This window comes from Ostrea edulis, chromosome 4 (assembly GCF_947568905.1).
Source record: "Ostrea edulis chromosome 4, xbOstEdul1.1, whole genome shotgun sequence".
NCBI lineage: Eukaryota > Metazoa > Mollusca > Bivalvia > Ostreida > Ostreidae > Ostrea > Ostrea edulis.
The window spans coordinates 50,808,640-50,822,241 of record NC_079167.1 but is presented as its reverse complement, the minus strand read 5'-3'; the positions used below and the strand labels follow the sequence as shown (position 1 = coordinate 50,822,241).

General features: G+C 36.8%; 1 protein-coding gene across 1 annotated transcript in view; it reads right to left on the bottom strand.

The window, feature by feature from the left end:
* Positions 1-12,761: 12,761 nt before the first annotated feature.
* The window catches only part of LOC125670232 (cytosolic endo-beta-N-acetylglucosaminidase-like), a 29,593-nt gene continuing 28,752 nt past the window's right edge, over positions 12,762-13,602 (bottom strand). The window contains exon 14 of the mRNA XM_048905303.2: positions 12,762-13,304. Coding sequence (XP_048761260.1) covers positions 13,026-13,304 — 279 coding nt within the window. The 3' untranslated portion in view covers positions 12,762-13,025. The remainder of the gene's footprint in view (positions 13,305-13,602) is intronic.

Genomic DNA, 13,602 nt, shown 5'->3' with positions numbered 1-13,602 from the left:
ATTTATATCATAAATCTTGATAAAGTTTTAATTGGAAAATTAACTAATTAGTTTAGATGTAAAACTGGTGTATAACAAGGTGACAATTTATCACCAACGCTATTTTCAACTTGGTTATTGATCTGTTGATGAAATCAATGTTTTAGATTTGGTATAGATCTAAATGGTCAGAAGCGATCTATATTGCTTAATGCAGATGATATCCCTTTGTTAGCAAATACTCCTGATGATCTTCAATGTATGTTGGATAAACTTCATTGGTGGTCTGAACGCTTAAGAGTACTCATAAATTTATACTAATAAATTAAAATGCATACATTTTATGAATTATAGAATGAACAGATTTCGTTTTTATGCCCCCGTAATCGGGGCCTATAGTTTTTGTTCTGTCTGTTTGTCCCTAAAACTAACCCTACCCATAACATTTGAATGGATGATGATAGGGTGTTCATATTTCACATGTATATTCTTTTGACAAGAACTTTCTTTACCTAATAAATTCTTTTACCTCATGATCTTGACCTTAGAGTTTGACCTACATTTGTACTTTTGAAAAACATTAACTTTAGCCATCACTTTTGAATGGTTGATAGTGATAGGGCTTTCATATTTCACAAACGCATTCTTTGTGACAATACATTTCTTTGGGTAGCATAATGACTTTGCTGCCATACAGGGGCATCAGAGTTTCACAAACACATCTTTTTAGTATCATGTGAGCAGTCACTCAAAATATTACTTTGTCAAACACCACTCTGATTCTACGCACAAGTACTCTGAAGTTGATATTAAAACGATGCTGGAGGTTCTCATTGACAATGTCCACGTGATCTTTGGTAATCTAGTCTTCCAACAGTCTGTTGAAAATCCCATGGGCACTAATTGTACTCCTTTATTAACCAACCTGTTTTTGATATTCTTATACCGCAGAATTTTTTCCCAAGGCTTCTACATGAGAAGAAAAACCTCTTGTGTTCTTCAATTCAACGTTTAGATATATCCACGTTTCATCTAGTAACAATGTTCATTTTCATTCATATGTTGATTCGATATATCCCAATGAACTCGAAGTAAAAGGCACCACATAGTCTTCCATATCTGCTTCATATTTGGATATTTCATTTAACAAAGATGTCAGCTTTATGATAAACAAAATGACTTCAGCCTCTCCATCGTGAATTTCCCATATCTATGTACCAATATTTCATTACTACCTGCATATGGTGTTTGTGTCTCTCAACTAATTCGATACAATACACAACGTATGTTCTGAGTATGATCAATTTCTAAATCGAGACACGCTACTGAAAAATAAGTTGATGCTACAGGAGTTTAAACGGTCTCGTTTGAAGTAAGCATATCGCAAATTTTGTGATCGGCATAATGATCTTACAATGCACATACAACTTATCGTTAGGTCTAATGTTGTAGATTGACATGTTGCATGCCAATTGTTAGTTCAATCGTTACATGTGGATTTTTACTACGTATTACTCCGTTTACCTGTTTAAGATGGAGAACGTACGGCGGGTGTGACCGGTTATTAGGAGATGCTTACTCCTAAGTCTGCAGGTATTACCTCTTGTATGTCCAGGGGTCTGTGTTTGCCCTACTCTTAGTTTTGTATTTTTTATGGAATTTATAATCGTTGTCTTCACTTTTCAATGATAGAAACGAACTAGAATTAGTTAATGGATATAAATACGTTTTACTTCAGTTGTAACTTCATACCAAACTCAAATACCTGCAAATAGAACAGGACGAGCTTTAGGAAGGGTTATTTTCATGATCCATAATGTCAAAGACACATACTAAAAACCCTGTTATTTGTATGTAGTGCCTATTCTTAATTACGCATCCAGTGGTATGGGGAGTCAAGACATTTCAAACAATAAACAACATTCAGAATCGCGCACTCTGCTATCATCTTGGGGTGCATAGATTGGCTCCCTTACTCGTTATATACTTATGGAGATATTGGAAGGATAGCAAGCCTGTATTGCAGATGGACAAATATGATAGATTTTGGAAAATAGGAGTTTCATTGGTTTGTAATTTGTTTTGACGTCGATTATAGTCTATGTACAAATACATTTATAGCTGGTGTTCTGAATAAAAGAAATTTTTTGATCATATAGGTTTAATGGTCAATCTATTGTTCATATTTATTGAAACAAACATTATATTATTACAAACTTGATTCTGCACTATGTCAGGAAACTTTCATGTAATTGTAAATTTTTCTGGCCCAGTGGTTCTTGAGAAGATCTTTAAATATTTTACGATATTTTTACCTACATATTCGCATTCCCTATTGTAGCCCCATCCTACCTCCGGGGGTCATGATTTTGACAAACTTCAAATTGCAATATGCCATGAAGCTTTCATGTAAAATTGTACTTTCCTGGCCCAGTGGTTCTTGAGAAGAAGATTTTCAAAGATTTTACCTATATACCGGTATTCGCATGTAAAACTTTGATTCCCTATTGTGGTCCCAACCTACACTCAGGGATCATGGTTTTAACAAACTTGAATCTGCACTATGCCAGGAAGCTTGATGTAGATTTCAGCTCTTCTAACCCAGTGGTTCTTGAGAAGAGTTTTAAATGATCCCACCTTATTTTTGCATTTTTTATTATCTCCACTTTGAAGGGGCATGGCTGTTTGGATGAAATTCGCTCAGTGGTTCTGGAGAAGAAATCGAAAATGTAAAAAGTTTACAGACGGACAGACGACGGACAACAGGCGATCAGAAAAGCTCACGTGAGCATTGTATTTTCATCCACCTCACTGTTGTTGTTTTTTTGTGTTTTTTTTTATTAATACCAGATTTTGTATTTGTTGAAAGTGACTTATATGTTCGATGGGTCGAGTGTTCTTGCATTATATATCATTGAAATGTGCCACATGTATAAATATATTCATTACAGATTGACTGGTAGTATATGATTACCTGTATGGCTAGTTTCGTGGGGCGGCTTGGTGGGTACCTGTATGACCAGTTTTGTGTGGCGGCTTAACGGGTATCTGTAGTACGAGTTTCGTGTGGCGGCGTGGCGGGTATCTGTATGACCAGTTTCGTGTGGCGCCTTGGCGGCTACCTGTATGACCAGTTTCGTGTGGCGGCGTGGCAGGTAACGGCTATAAGCCATAGCAAGGCTATAAATGTAGAAAGTTCTTTGTATTTCGTTATTCGAGCTCATGACTGCGTGCATTTCACTCACAATGCCCCCCCCCCCCTTTCTTTTACGTTGTTACGCCTTTCTTTTACGTTGTTACGCCTCTCTTTAGCGTTGTTACGCCTTTATTTTGCGTTGTTACGTTTTCTTTTGCGTTGTTACGCCTTTATTTAGCGTTATTACGCCTTTCTTTTGTGTTGTTACGCTTTCTTTCGCGTTGTTACTCCGTGCCTTTTTTTTCGCGTTGTTATGCTTTTAAGATGATTAAGGTTTTACACTGTTGATTCGCAATTTTACGTCTTTGAAAATGGCCTCTGTTTAGAATGATCTTAATAGGCATTCATCCCAATTTGCACAGATGTACACATGTTCGTAATTATGATACAGATTTGCAACTTTACCTCAAACAAGGTGCACATTTGCTTACAGGAGTATTTCATTTTACATGTATTCAAATAAAGTACGTTTATACAACGATTTTTTTTTTTACGAAAGCCGATTAGGTCACCAAAAACTTGAACAAAGGCGTAATAATGCGAATCAAAAGTGTTATAACACAAATGAAAGGCGTAATGTTGCAAAACAAAGGCGTAATAACGTGGACTTAAAAGGCGTAATAATGCATAACAAAGCCGTTATATAAGGCGAAAGAAAAGCATAATAACGCGAATCAAAGGCGTAATAACCCGAAATAAAACAGCCGCTAAAACGCATTTCAGAACTAGCGTAATAACGCGATTTAAAAGGAGTTATTACGCCTTTGAAAGGCATTATAATGTGAAGTGAAAACGTAAGACATCATAATGCGAAGTGAAAAGACGTATTAACGCGAATCAAAGGAAGTTATTATCGATGCAAATCAAAAGACGCTATTGAGCCTTTGAAAAGCATTATAATGCGAAATGAACATACTACCCATAGTCCTCTGCGTCTCCGCACACAGAGTTGGTTTGTGTGCAAACGACCTCTGGCGGAAGTTTGCGAAATGAACAGGCGTAATAGCGCAACCAAAAAAAAAAAAAAAAAATGCAGGCAAGATAGGGAACCCCTAGGACTATCTTTTTCCGCCGTCAGTATGGGGCCTTTGTTTTGCACAATACCTTTGTTGTCCATTATTACGTCTTTTAAATCCGCGTTATTACGCCTTTGTTTTGCGTTATCACACTTTTCATTTGCGCTATCAAGCCTTTGCTTCACGTTATTATGCCTTTATTTTGTGTTTTATACCATTTTCCGGATGCTGCACACGTCGTCATTACGATTCGTGTGACACCCCGTATTAAATTTAGAAAGCCTATTTTATCTACTTATTTATTTTGGCAAACCGCTATGTTATTCACTTTATTTTACATTTCAACTGAGTGAAAGAAAATGCCTAAAAGGAAACAACACGATGCCCAAACCCGCGCCGTGCCGAGACCACGTGGAAGGAGGCGCGTCACCCCGTCCAGCACGGATGGTCCCGAGCAAAATGTAACTGCTGATTCTCCTACTCTCCCCGAACCCCTTACAACAAGAGGCTCCATCGACCTTTTACAACGCCAATTGGGGCTCTGTTCAGGGAGCAACTGAATGGGGTGACTCAGGCGATAGTCGCTGTGCTCTCCCAGAGGATAGAGTCCCCTAACCCCCTGATGGTCCAAGATGCATCAACAGACGGTGACCACTCAGTTAATGATTTATCAACCACAATAGCTACCCATCACAGGTGCAAAGTTATCACAATGAGCTGGGGCATAATGTCTCCAACAATCTCAAACTCAAAATTGCCAATGGCGAATACGTTAATTTAGGGCTTTTGGTCGATCGCAATTATGATTCTGATCCTAATGACGATACTAAATATTTTTCTATGCAAGGAAGCAACTTAACTTTGTCATCAAAATACAAACTTACGGTCATTACAGATATTCAGGTGTGGACCGATGCATTTTTATCTATGCCTCAATTTACGTATTGGCACACCCAGGATGTAGTGCTTCCCTGTTTAAATACACGCATACTATAAGACCAGGGGCCAGTCGATCCAAGGCACTTGGCTGGAGGGATTACGACATTCAATTCCGTAGAATGCAACCCCGGTATGTCATTTGCTGCTGTTTTTTCTTTTTCTTTTTAATTTTATTTCAATTGCAGACAAACAAACAATTACTCACATACTAGACCCCCCACAACCCCAGCGTTTTAAGGCCCCCTAAACAACCCAGCAATTTAGACCTCAGGTTGCTATCAGTCCACAAGTCTGATTTTGAGTTTTTGGATTCAAAATGCGGGGGATAATTTTCATACACAAATGCTTACCATAGGCAAGTAGCTTTAATGTGATACACTACCTTGATGATTTTCTTCTCGCTGGGAGGGGAGGTACTCAAGACTGTGTCTATCTTATGTCTATTTTTAGAGCAATTTGTGCAGAGCTTGGTGTCCCTTGGCTGAGGATAAAACCCACTAGGGCCGACAACCCGTTTAGTATATCTCGGTTTAGAAATAGATACTCTTAGTATGACAGTTAGGATCCCATCAGATAAGGTTGAGCAGCTCGGGTTCAAGTTGTCTCAGATATTGCAAAAAACGTAAGGTTACTCTAATCGATCTTCAGGTTTACTCAATTTCTGCATTCGTGCTATCCCAGCAGGTAGGGTTTTCGTTAAGCGGCTGTATGATGCATGTTGTGGGCTTTCCCGTCCGTGTCACAGGTGTAGGGTCGACCCACCTAGGAAATGAGGAAAGATATATACACTTGGTTTGCATTTTTAGATGATTTTAATGGCATTACATCAAGGGATGCTTACTCCTCCTAGGCACCTGATCCCACCTATGGTATATCCAGGGGTCCGTGTTTGTATTGCTTATAGGAGTTAAGAGATTGATCACTGTTCGTTATCTTCACCTTTCATCATATAGAATAGCCAGTCGGTTGAATGATTTTGATCTGGAGTTGTTTACAGACAGTGCAGGCAATGCCAGTTTAGGATGTGGATCAGTATTTGGTACTCATTGGGTTTATTTAGCTTAGCTAGACCAGTGGAATGGGTCAGATATTTTCTCCGACATAACATTTTTTGGAATTGGTTCCTATAACCATGGCGTTTGAGGTTTGGGGCAGTAGTTTGTCAGGTCAACGAGTCATTATTCATACTGATAACGTAGCTTTGGTTTCAATTCTTAACTCGAAAACCTCCAGGTCCAAGAGAGAGAGAAGTATCTTCTCAGCAGGTTAGTTCTCCAAGGTTTTCTGCTCAATATACAACTTAAAGCCGAACATATTTCTGGTATACATAATATTAACGCGGATTCTCTCTCCCGACAGCAATGGAAGCGCTTCAGGTCCAGTTTCCCAGAGGGAGCTGCTCAATCATCACCAATCCCCCATCATTTCTACACATGATTTACAGCTTAGATCCCAAGAGTTTCTAAATTGTGCTTTGTCAGCCAATACCAGAAAATCTGTATGACTCTGCAGTTAAGACATTTCATATGTTTTGTTCCAGTTATCTCCCAAAGCAAGTCTGGCCCCCATCCCTGCAACTTTGGTTGATTTTGTGTCATACCTATTCCTCACGAAGTTTTCACCTAACACAGTAAATTCATACATTGCAGGCATTTCTTACTACAACAAATTGCACGGTTTTCCTGACACTACACAGTCATTTTACTCAAAAAAGTCTTAGTGGGCCTTAGTCGTAGCAACCTACACAATGATGGAAGGAAACCAATCACCTTGGATATTTTAATTGCCATGATTCAGACACTTCCAAAGATATGCCAGTCATATGAATCTACATTATTCTCATCCATATTTGTCACAGCATTTTGGGGGGATTTCCGAATGGGGGTGTTAGTCCAGAACAGTAAACATGATGCAGGTGATGCCATTCAAGCTCAAAATGTTCTACTACATACATAAGTACTAGGTGATTGGATTTCTTTCATATACTCACCACACGACAATACGGTCAGAATTCTACTACATTCAAAAACTGACCATGAGGGAAAGGGGGTAGTGATTCATTTAAAACCTACTCACAAGACATTCGGCTGTATTTAGAGCCAAGACCTAATCGTAGGGGATCATTTTTTATCAGGAAGCCTAGCTGCAATAATGTAGCCCTATCCAATTTTTTTTTATTCTGACGTTTTCGGGATAGGGCTACAATTCCATAGGATCTCCGTAATGGTGCAAAATAATTTTATGAATAACCGACAATAAACTCTGTGTATTAGTCCCAAATGTTGTTTACACCAAAAGGAGTACCAACTTTGTGCTCGGGCATGTCTAATAAAGGTGTTTTTCATTAAATATAATGTACAGCATGCAAAATTCTTCGTCTGCTCCGCCATACTTGTTATCGCGAGATCTCGTAGGTGGATCTAATGAAAAGCCTAAACATTGACAATCAGCGCGAAAATGTAGTTACTCGAGCCACTTCGACAAGGAAAGGAAAATCATATTATTGCAGAAAGAATTTACACTCTGCTGTTCGGTTTTTAACTTGATATTAAATTCAAACCTTTTCAATACCGACGAAATAGCTTTCGCCTCCATACTTGTCCATTGATGTAAATACTACCTTATATGGCATATGCAAATGACTTGACAACCGGAAGTTGAAACTTCAGTACATCAAACATGGCGCAAAAATATGAATCGAGAAATTGGAATTTATCGAAATTGTTGAAAACGGTAGAATAGAGCCTCACAAATCTAAAGTTGCAGGTTGTAAATTTATATATTGACTAAGAAACATAGAATATCATTTTATTTACGTAAAGAAAGTCAGGAAATGTTTAGAATGAGCGCAAATGTTGCGGGAGTGAATCACTCCCGCATTTGCACCATTACGGAGATCCTAAGGAGTTGTAGCCCTCTCCCTAAAAAAAAAAAAAAAAAAAAAAAAAAAAAAAAAAATCAGAGAGGGCTACATTATTGCAGCTACAGGAAGCCCTGTGACCAGATACCAGGTTGTATCAGTTTTCAATATGTCAATCCAAGAGTTGGGACTAGACAGTAGGGCGTACAAAACGCACTCATTCCGTATAGGTGCAGCCTCTAACGCATGGGCTTTCGGAGCTAGTGAGCAGTTTATTGCTAAGAAGGTAGATGGAAATGTCAATGCTTGCGTAATTATATAAGGAATTAGCTTATCAAGATAAATTAGATAGGTTTTTATTTTGGTTTGTTTAATTATTTCAGAGCATAGAAGAATCTGGATCGTCGGGTCATCCATTGTTAAACATGCCTAGTCTCTCTTTGGTACCAACCTGCAGTTAGATAGACTCAAGGCATCCATTTTTTGGCAAGGAAAAGGGAGCATGAGGTAAATTGTTACTTCATTTGGAAGACCCACACAAAATGTTACTTTTACATTGGGGGGGGGGGGGGCAATAATATCTCAATGTAAGGGGAGGAAGACCATTGAAATTAGGTTTACAACATAATAAAAACACTGCAGCATCTTTAAAAAATGTTGCCATCCACTACATTAGTCTCAGATTTTGCCTCGGGGTGAATGGAGGTGTGAGAGGAATCATGTGGCTTTAGAGAGAGTCAGGAATCGGACAAATAGGGCTGTGGCATCCTTTTTTAAAAGAGGTCGGGTGTAAAATACATTAGATACCCTGAGCTATTCTCGTCAGACAAAATTCACCTTTCTAATCTCGGGAATGACTTGTTTTTGAACAGATTACAGCAAGCTTTGCAAACATTTTAGTCTCATTCAATTGTGTTTGCATCTCCTAAAACCGGGGAAGAAAGGCCATGGCTGCGCTATGATTAATTGGGTCATAGTCTGTCATACTTGACAATGATATATGATTTTCTTTTCACCTAGTCCAGTCTACCATATATCTAATATGTCCGCTATATATGACGGATGTAGATTATCTTGTTTGTTCCCATTTTGACTAATTACAGGCAGGATTAAACCTTCGATGTATACCTATATATGTACACATATTTGTGTGCCCGTGCATGGGTGCCATATCATTTGTTTGTTATTTTTATTGGGGTTAAGTTTATTAATGCTACTGGTTTTTAAAAAACGGTCACCCAAATTCTACTATCTTGTTCATTCTGTGAACATTGGCCCCTAATAGAAAACCCACAACATGGGGCGTAGCAGATCTACTGGTGGCGCAGACGATGCACAACATCGTCTCGTGGCGGCATTCTGGCTTACCAGTATTGCTTCTATGTTAACTTTACATGAATTGACATTTTGAATTTTCTATTATGGACTAGGTGAGCAAACAATCTGAGCATCTGTTCCCAGGGCTCAATATTTTGCTTGGTTGTGTGTGTGTGTGTGTGTGTGTGTGTGATGCCCTGTAAGGCAAGAATTGATGCCTGGCTTCCACATTTATAAGCGGCCATGGCCAATCATCGCCAATAATTTACAAAATATAATGTTGCATAGTCATCATTTCATTGGATGATTCCCCGTAGTAATTTTCAGCATTTCAACTTTTGCGTTATTACACCTTTCTTTTGCGTTTGTTATCCATTATTACGTCTTTTAAATCCGCCTTATTACGCCTTTGTTTTGCGTTATCATACTTTTCATTTGCGCTATCAAGCTTTTACAAGTCATCTTAATCTTCTTTCGTAATTTTTGCATACATTGCGTTTGTAAAAAGACATTTCAGAAATAAATTTCATTTGTGAAAATATTGGGATGCTTCACATACACCTCAGAGTCTGGCGACGCTTGGAATCACGTGGCAATATAATCACATGATATAAACAATCATTCTCGGTTTCCTTTCCCTTTAAAAGTTCTGGCAACAGGTGATACATCAGGCTCTTTTCATAGCCCACTGGCACTTTAATAAGTACATATTTACCATTTAGCTGTTTTTCTCTTATTTTACAAGTTTAATCGTATTTTTACAGCCTTTCATACTTTTGATTCCATGCTTACATTTAAATCTCCACCACGTGTATGTCCTACATTCATACGCATACTACGAAGTAGTTCCAAATTTATGATCAGAAAACGGTGATTTTAAAGAATTTACAGTAAGCATCAATTTAATTGCACCAAAAAGATATCATATCATGACTAAATATTTAGTCCAAAACACAAATGTTGGATAATAAAAACTTTTACAAGATTTCTGTAAAAAGCCGTTGACAGAGGTGTAGTGCGAGGAGCGCACGGAACTCTAGGTAGGGAATGGGGATGCTTCATGAAGGGCCAACTGAAAAGCACGTCTACGAGAAGAGTTATAGTTCATACCCCCATGTATGTCCAAAAATGAAATAATTTTTTTTTTATATTACATTCTACTTTTATTTCTGTCAAATTTCCCAGCCGTTAAAATGTACTATATTTATCAAGATTTATACGAGCATTGTTCACACGTGCAGCGCATTCTTGAGGAAATAGTCATCATCATTATTTGTAAAGAAATCAAAGACAAAAAATTCTGAATGTAAATATCTGATATACCGACAGGACACAATCAATAAGAATTATATCCGTCCTAAATAAAATGTTTATTGAAATTTTTTTTTTTCATTTCTTTTTTTTTTTCCCCCATGGATTTCTAATTCGCACCAGAATTAACATATTGAATACCCAGATAAAAGATTAAACACGTAATTTGTAGTGTAAAGATATTCGTAGGTTTAGTGCTAGCTTTTATGGTACATGCACATCTTTAGCCAACTTATATAAAAAGAAGTTTATTTTGTCCCAAAACTGTTACAATTTTTAATATATTCGATCAGTGCATACTATCTATTCAAGATATATTACTGGATTCAGGTACTCTTCACACAATTGCTTTGAAAAAATATAGTTCCATTCATGATCAGCAGATACAGGATTACAACAAATGTATAGAATATCGATGTGTATGTAATACGTGGGAGAAAACAAAATTAAAGTCAAATGTTTTTTAAGAAAAATCACTTCCCCCCCACAAATGTATATAAGAAGTGTTCATATTCCTACGCTAGCTGTCTCCTCAGTGTATTGCACGAAAATATATAGGTCATTCTTCGATTGAAAATCTTTTCACGATTGATTATACTATTGCAACAATTATATTACTTTGATGAATATTGTTCGTTAATTATCATACAATTTCTTCTGAGAGAGAATGTTAATAATTAATTTATGTGGGGTTTTCCTGTTGTTTAATGACGGAATGCGTATACAACACTCAACACCTGGATTCGGACCATATTTGCAATGTATTCAGTGTGACATATACATGTCTATTTATTTTTTAAGGGTTTCTTTGCTGTTAAGGTTATACCATACACAAAATTTGGAGAACGTGTAGATTACATCAATCCTTCTTGTTTTTGCCATTCTAAAGTTCACATTAATTTGTTACATGGTAAAAATTAGAGTACAATTGTATTTATTCAGAGAGATTTCAATTTTTTCATGTCTTTGCTTTGAATTTCCATACAGATATAAGAAGAAAAATTTGGGAAGAATGATGAAATAAGACTGGTTTGATAGGGAACTTTTGGGATAAAAATGATCACTTTTAGCAAAAATTAAGCCTGCACAAAGTATGTGCCCCAATAAGTTGTATTAATAGGTATACGCATTCTCATGTAGTATTTTTAAAGCTATACTTTTCTGTTGTATTTTAATAAATTTGCTAATCCCCAACTTTCTTGATTTCCTTCTTTATCATTCGACAACAAAGCATAAATATCTTTGTACTGTATTTGTGCCATCTATCCATTTTTTCATATGTCTTGCAAGCACCGGTGTGTGCACTGTTTGCTAGTGACAAAAGACTGGTGACGGTATTTGCTACGGACATGAAGGACTATACACCACTTTCATAACAAGTGCAGTCTTTTCTTAGAGATCAGCTGAGCATAGTGAAAATTCAAGTAAATTAAAAATCGAATATCTTGGATATGGGGTAACCCATATCTATTCTTGTTACAATTGCGTATTAAAATTATTATCGACGATATATTCCTCGACCATAATACTATAATTGTTTTATAATCAAATATACCGCTTTAAATATAAAGCTTTATAATATATTTTGATAAGTTTTCCTGTCTATAAAATCTATGGAGAATACCTGGGCTTTTACTGAAGAACAAAAGCCTGCACAGTTTTCCGGAACTATTTTCAACTCCATTATTGCGTCACACCTGCTTACATAACTTGATGATTGTGACGTCATATTTGTAAAAGTGTGTAATAAATAGAGGATATTCAATGTTTTGTAGTTGGATATAGAATTTATTTCATGAGTGGGACAGGATTTATATTTTATATTTTACGAGTGCTTCGAAATATATATTTTTAAAATCCTGTTTAACAACATTAATACATACCCTAAAAAGGCCAGATCCCATCAAGGATCAGAATAAAAGTACCTGGAGTAACCCAAGTGGACTAGTCCTAGTTTGGGCACTAGTTCAAACCATATCGTTCACTGTGGTGGCCTTAAACTTTTCCTACACTTACCGCGTAGTTGGGTTGGGTCCCATTAAGAACGTTCAAAATTTTATTTTTTGTTAATTGATTATTAATAGAAAAAGCTTTGCTTTTCCTGATACTTTTGTGTAAATGCACTTTTAGAAATAAAAGGAAGAACCATCTATCATTTATTAGTTGCAAACAAGTACATTAGAAGAAAAACACTGTATATATCACATTGCACATATTTTCTCTATGATATGTATCTGTACACGCATGTACATGAATTATTCATTTCATTTCATGAAACATAGGAAATAATTTTGATCAACAAACTTTCTTTTGTTGTTTTATTTCACACTGTCAGTTGTAACAGGAAAACCTGAGAAGTCTTGGTAACAGAAATATTAAAAAAAAAAAATCCAAGTAGTCCAGCTAGCTAGCATGTTGTTTCCTTCCCTACCACTGTAGAATAGAACACAGGCTGTACAGACAAATGCCCCTTGTTCTTTACATCAGTGTAAAAGCAACTGAGTTTGCTTTGTCCCAGCAGGGTTTTACTGCCTTCTGAAGTGGAGTATACATTGTAGTAAGTAACAGCCGAGTCCTTGGAACATTGCCAGGTAACCTTACACCCTCCCTGTTCCTCATCCTCCCACTGCACATGTTCTAAAGCTTTGTCTGTAGGCAGTGACTGAAGATCTTTCTTGGATATAATCTGTAAAAAGGGATTGCTTGGAATTAGGGTGACACAAGACGCTATCAGAATTGTACTTTTAAAAGACAAGAATATTACAAGCATTCTATGGATATCTATAGAGCAGTTCATGTCCCCTACTGGACTCAAAAGTTTTGTGAACAAATTTCATATAAAAGACACAATTAACTTTTGTAAAAGTAAGTCAATCATAGATGAAATGAACTTGAATCTATGTACTTGTTGTCTTGAAAAGCTAAATAGCAAGTTTCACATCATAAAGTGTGGGGAAATAAAAATTACTACGAGTCATTAAATG